This window comes from Callorhinchus milii, unplaced genomic scaffold (assembly GCF_018977255.1).
Source record: "Callorhinchus milii isolate IMCB2004 unplaced genomic scaffold, IMCB_Cmil_1.0 Scaffold1, whole genome shotgun sequence".
NCBI classification, from domain to species: domain Eukaryota; kingdom Metazoa; phylum Chordata; class Chondrichthyes; order Chimaeriformes; family Callorhinchidae; genus Callorhinchus; species Callorhinchus milii.
The window spans coordinates 71,946,513-71,952,612 of record NW_024704742.1 but is presented as its reverse complement, the minus strand read 5'-3'; the positions used below and the strand labels follow the sequence as shown (position 1 = coordinate 71,952,612).

The 6,100-nt window shown below is 45.0% G+C and overlaps 1 protein-coding gene across 1 annotated transcript; it reads right to left on the bottom strand.

Moving 5' to 3' along the window:
* Positions 1 to 2,813: 2,813 nt before the first annotated feature.
* Positions 2,814 to 5,368, bottom strand: LOC103188545 (homeobox protein notochord-like). Its single transcript, XM_007908581.2, has 3 exons — positions 5,015 to 5,368; positions 4,516 to 4,656; positions 2,814 to 3,093 (listed from the first exon to the last, which is right to left on the bottom strand). The coding sequence occupies exons 1-3, from the start codon at positions 5,366 to 5,368 to the stop codon at positions 2,896 to 2,898; spliced, it is 693 nt and encodes a 230-aa protein (XP_007906772.1). The 3' UTR covers positions 2,814 to 2,895.
* Positions 5,369 to 6,100: the final 732 nt, after the last annotated feature.

Here is a 6,100-nt window from a genome sequence, read left to right as displayed (position 1 = left end):
TGGAGAATGAGTGCGAGTAAGTCCCAACGGAAACAACTAACTAGCAAAAATACTAATAATAAAAATAATATTTATTTTTGCATTTGGTATTGTGCTTTATCACAGGAAAACATATCAAATAATATATTATAATAATCCTTGTATTTGATGTAGCGCCTTATCACATCGTTGGACATCACAAAGCACTTCATAGAAAATTGACAGTATATTTTGTGGGGAAAAACACTGCTGCCAATTGTGCGCAGAGTGAACAAATAATTTTATCTGGGGATTGTTTGCCAGGAAACTGGAGAGAGCGCGAAACTCACTTCTCTTTTCGAATGGCACCGCAGGATCTCTAACATCCACCTGAACAGGCTCAGACGGGATCTCAGTTTAACGTCTAGTCAAAAGGATAGCGTTTCTACCGCCCAGAGGGCCAGCCTAGATTGCCCTATGATTCTATAATATTTCCAACAAATTTTAATAATAATCCTTGCATTTGATTTAGTGTCTAATCAAGTTATTGAGATGTCTCAAAGTGTTTAACAGAATATATTGTGAAGTGGATTGACTGGAAGGAATGTTTGTGTGTTATGACAGCCGCAGAGGGCTGGATCAGAAAGGAGATTTTAATGTAAAGCTTATTTTATTTGGATTGAGAATGGCGCTGGTAGTTTTCCATCACAAGTTGAAGAGTAAACAATCCAGTTCCCAAGCTCTGATCCCACACCTCAGTGACTGCGCATGCAGGCACACTGAGGCATCACACCAAACAGAGGGATGTTCAAACACAAGGCAGGCCTCACAGCTGTGAGTGAGGCTCTGAGGTCTACAATACAATACAAAATTACATTTGTATAGTGCCTTTCACGTTGGGAGGACATCCCAAGGTCTACAGCGATTAAACATCAGGTAATTGGCAAGCTTCTGTTTCTGTGGAGAATTCCACTGAAGTTCTCGATCCCTATTATTGAGAATAGCTCCTGTTAACCCTGCAAGGGTAGGGTGGTCGAGCAGTGGGAAAGCTTGCCAGGCAGTCTCTCAATGGCAAGCTATGTGGTTTTAGTTGGTTAGACTCCAACAGTTACCCCAATGCACACTCTCGTGTCCCCGGGCCTTGGCTCTTGCCAACCTGCGCCTAATACTTTCCTGAATTAGATAAACAGGATGCTTCCCTTCAGGGAGAGAGTGCACATTCCATTTCAACAATCTATCTCTCTGGGATTTCCACGTGTAGGTGGGATGCATGGAATTCTCACTTGGTTTGGATACTCTTAAGCCTGGGGATGGGTTTCTGTGTGTGTGTCAGACACCCTGACACCCCAAAAGTGAAGTCCTGTAGCTCAGTGGTTAGAGCACTCACCTTGCAAGTGAGACACCTGGGTTCAATTCCAGGCAGGGTGAAACCTTGGGCAAGTTTCCTTACTCCACACGCCTAATAATAATCCCTCCAAAACAAAACAATAATAAATTGGTCATTTTCAATCCACGACTGTTTGTGGGACACTATTGTGTGCAATTGGCTGCCGCGTTTTGCCCACAAATATATAGTCAATTTACTTTACAGTATATTCTGTAAAGCGCTTTGAGATGTCTTGAAGATGTGAAAAGCGCTATATCAAATGCAAGGATTATTTATCATTATTATAAAAAATATTGAGAATATTCTGACCACTGGAATTCTACAAAATACAAACAGAAGGGGTTTGGGCCATTGGAAGTGAGTGGAAAGGGAAGTTTCTTATGTGCCTGAAATATTATTTATTGGTGGGGAATGGGGGAGAATTGTTAGCCAGAACACCGGGAGTAACTCCCTTCTCTTTAACATCCACAAACAGGCACCTTGGGATGTCCTTCTGACGTGAAAGGCGCTATACAAATGTAATCTTGTTATTGTTAGAAGGGACCTCAGTCTAACATCTCAACTAATAGATACCTCCAACAATGCAACAACAACAATAACAAAATTACATTTGTATAGTGCCTTTCTCATCAGGAGGACATACCAAGGTCCTGGACAATCAGTGTTTAGTGATCCAGTGATCCAAGCTGGGGGTCGTGATCGGGGCGGGTGGAGGGCAAGGGGGAAGAAGGGTGATCACAGGCACAATCAAAGAGGAGGGTCTTGAGATGCGTCCTGAAGGAGGCAAGGGAGGGGGCAAGGCGGAGGGTGTGCGGATGGAGTTCCAGAGGGTGGGGGCAGAGTGGCTGAAGGCCTGCCTGCCAATGATGGAGCGAGTGAGGCGGGAGATGTGAAGCAGGCTGGAGCCTGCTGAGCGGAGCGAGCGGGCAGGTTGGTAGGGAGATTGGTGACAAAATCATTATTATTTTTTGTGGGAGGGATTATTACCCCCAAAAAGTGATCCACCAATTGACTAACAAGCAGGTTCCTCCTTGCTGCTAGGTAAACAGAGGCATGTGGAGTAAGGAAACTTGTCTAAGGTTTTGCCCTGCCCAGGTCCTTTCACTTGCAAGGTGAATGCTCTAACCACTACTTGACGGGACTACACAAGAAACCCAGAACCTTTAATAAATAAAAATTTATCGGAAGACAAGATAGACACAACATAGAAATCAGAGGTCCCAGAATTCCCCCTAGTCTCAGCTGTTTTGTCTTCAAATCGAACTCTATTCCCAAGGAGGATGGGACCAATGAAAATAACATAAGCAAAAAGAAAATGGACGACCATGTGATGAATAAATAATAAACTTGTATTTAATATAAAATGTTCATAATATAATAATAATACTCCTCGTATCAGTCACAGCGCCTTTCTTAGGGCAGAGCTTCAGAACAACAACAAGAAATTACATTTGTATAGTGCCTTTCACGTTGGAAGGATGTCCCAAGGCTCTGACAAGTGTGGTGACTGTGTATTTGTCCAAACATGGTTCAGTATAGTATTAAGATGCTCAGGGGCTCCCGGGGCCTGAGTCGTCCTCCTGGTTGGTTCCTCGGCCCTCCAGCCTGGCCCCCTCCTCCTGCTCGCTGTACTGGGAGTCGGGGCTGGGCTGACGACACACCAGCCCCAGTTTAGCCAGCTTGGCCTGCTGCTGCTCCAGGCTCTGCTTCCTCCACTTGATCCTGCGGTTCTGAAACCACACCTTCACCTGTTCGGGTTAGAGAATTCTCATCATTAACTGACACCAAGGCTATCCCTTCCCCGAGCCCTTCCATTCCAATCTCACTCTTTTTCTAATATCATTTTGTGGAGTCCTCTCGTGTAGTGGTTAGAGAACTCATCTCGTAAGCGATAGGACCCGGGTTCGATTCCGGGTTGGGGCAAAACTGTAGGCAAGTTTTCTTACTCCACACCCCTCTGTTTGCCGAGCAGTAGTCGATTAGTCGATTGCTGGATTACTTTCCAGGGGGTAATAATCCCTTCAAACAAAAATGTGGTCACTCAATCCACGACTGTTTGTGGGACACTGCTCTGCATAATTGGCTGCTGTGTTTCACCCACAAAATATTCAATTCACTTTATAGTATATTCTGGAAGCTCTTTGAAATGTCTCAAAGATGTGATATGGCGCTATATCAAATGTAAGGTTTATTATGATCATTATTATTAGGAAACACTGGAAGAACAGAACTGAGAAAAAGTAAACTCATCCACAATATTCTTATTCAGTGCTTTATGGTGAATCCACAATGATATTATTAATCATAATTCTTGCATTTGATAAAGCGCCCTTTTAATAATAATAATTCTTCCATTTGACATAGCACCTTATCACATCATCAAGACGCCTCAAAGTGCTTCACAGGGTATATTATAAAGTCCAGTCACTGTGCATTTTGTGGGCCAAATGCGGCAGCCAGTTGCGCACAATAGTGTCCGACAAGCAGTTGTGGTGTAAGTGACCAATTTCATTTGGGGGATTGTTGACCAGGACACCAGGAGAGAGAAACTCCCTTCTCTTTTCAAACAGCACCACAGAATCTCTAACATCCACTTGACCAGGCAAATGGGACCTCGGTTAACATCTCATCCAAAGGACGGTGCTTCCGACAATGCAACGCACCCCATGTCAAATTCGAAGATTATTATTATTATTGTTATCTGAACTGTTTGTTCACCAGCCCTTGTTTCCGGCCTTGAATTTCCTCTTGGTCTTTTACTTAAGGTCCCTATCAATTTAAATGTTAACATTGTGTGGAATTTTGGAAGATTGTGAGAAAAAAAGGCTTCAAAATAAAGACAGGATCTGAGAATATTCAAACATATTCTGTGATACAGAAGATTTTAAGGAAATGGGCCTTAAGCTTAAGACCATGAGAAATTCTGCATCCCTGAGCTTCGTCCCCCTCTGTACCGTTTATGACATCTTAATAATAACAGTCCTTGTATTTGACATAGTGCCTTATCACACCATTGAGACGTCTCAAAGTGCTTCACAGTATATTCTGTGAAGTGCTTTGAGGCATTTCGAAGACGTGATAAGGTGCTATATAAACTCAAATCTTCCTGGGTTAAAGTGAAGACTGGGGGTGGTGGGGTGGGGTGGGGGTGTTTGGAGGGGATTATTTACCTGTGCTTCACTCAGGTTCAGGGCTGAAGCCAGGAGGTATCTCTCTGTTCCCACCATGTACTGCTGCCGAGCAAATTCCTTCTCCAAACGGGAGAGTTGTTCCTGAGTGAAGATGGTTCTCACTCGCTTAGACTTGCCAGCCTTGCATTTGAGGGTGGAGAGCAAGGGAGGTTTACAGAGAGAGAAATCTGTAAGGAGAGAGAGAGAACGATCAGACAGGGACAGGAGGAAAACTCAGGGGCATCTCACTAACCACTAAAATCAGTCATACACACACAGCCGATTAAATGTGTTTTAAATACTTATACATTTAGTCAATTGGCAGATCGCTGAGTGAAGCACAGGTAAATAATCCCCGCCCACTCACCCCCCGAAAAATGTAATCACTCAATCCACAATGCAATACAAAATTACATTTGTATAGCACTATTCACATTGGGAGGACGTACCAAGGCATTAGACAGTCAGGGACATGGATCCGAACTGGGGTTTCTTATACAGAGTCTGTCTTACCTGATGTGCAGAGCCCAGAGCGGCAGGTAGTTTGGTGGTAGATGAACGGTGGTCCCAGGTACACAGGATAGCCCTGGTGAGGAGACACTAAGTCCGGGTAGAGAGACTGCGTAGTGGCCGTGCTGAAAGCCAGGGTGGGTAGTGAGGGGCTGAGAGCCAGACACTTCCCCACCCGGCAGGGCTCTGTCTGGGAGCTGGAGAGCAGGGAGTCGATGCTGAAGGACTTGCGGCTGGTGGGTTTGGAGGGCAGTGTGTGTGGAGGACAGCCCAGGCAGAGGGGAGGGCAGGGAAAGGATGGGTGGGAGCCCAAGTGCCCTAGGCTAGGAGCTGGGACCTGCATGGTTTACAATGAGGGAGTGAAAGGAATGTCAAAATACACCCAACTCAACCCAATTTATCTCAACCAAACTAACTCCTCACTTAACACCTCAACTCAACCCAACTTAACTCCTTAACCCAGCCCAACTCCTAACTCAACAAGTCAATCCAACTTAACCTCAACTCCTCAACACAGCCCAACTTAACTCACCCAAACCCCTATTCACCGGAAAATAATGACTGTGTTTGTAAGCACCCCCCACCCACCTGGAGAGGATGGTTTGGCTGGCAATCTCCTCCAAGTACCTTTCAGAACACACAGTCACTACACTTTAAGGTGAATCCTGTGAAGTGCTCCAAATCAATTTAACGCAACCCAATTTAGCTCAACTAAACTCTGTTCTAGACAGCTACTGTTACAGGATAAAACCAAAGCTGACAAGCTATGCTACTGAACTTCACAGCTCCCAAAGTCTGTGGACTCATCCCAGGTCCCCTCCTTTATACACAATCCCCGGCCCTTGATGTGTGAAGGCCCCCCAGGGAGCTCTTGTTGTGATGAGCACAGATGTGAGAGGGTGGCTGCTCACACAATCTCTGTGGCTTGAATTGATTGACTGCTGACACACTGGTGTGGTCAGGTTACAAACTCACCGTGTCCATAAAGTGGGGAGTGTGACATTCTCTTTACACTGAGATCTGTAAACCCTTTCTCTTCTGATGCGTTATGCGCTTTCACGGGGGGGGAGAGAGA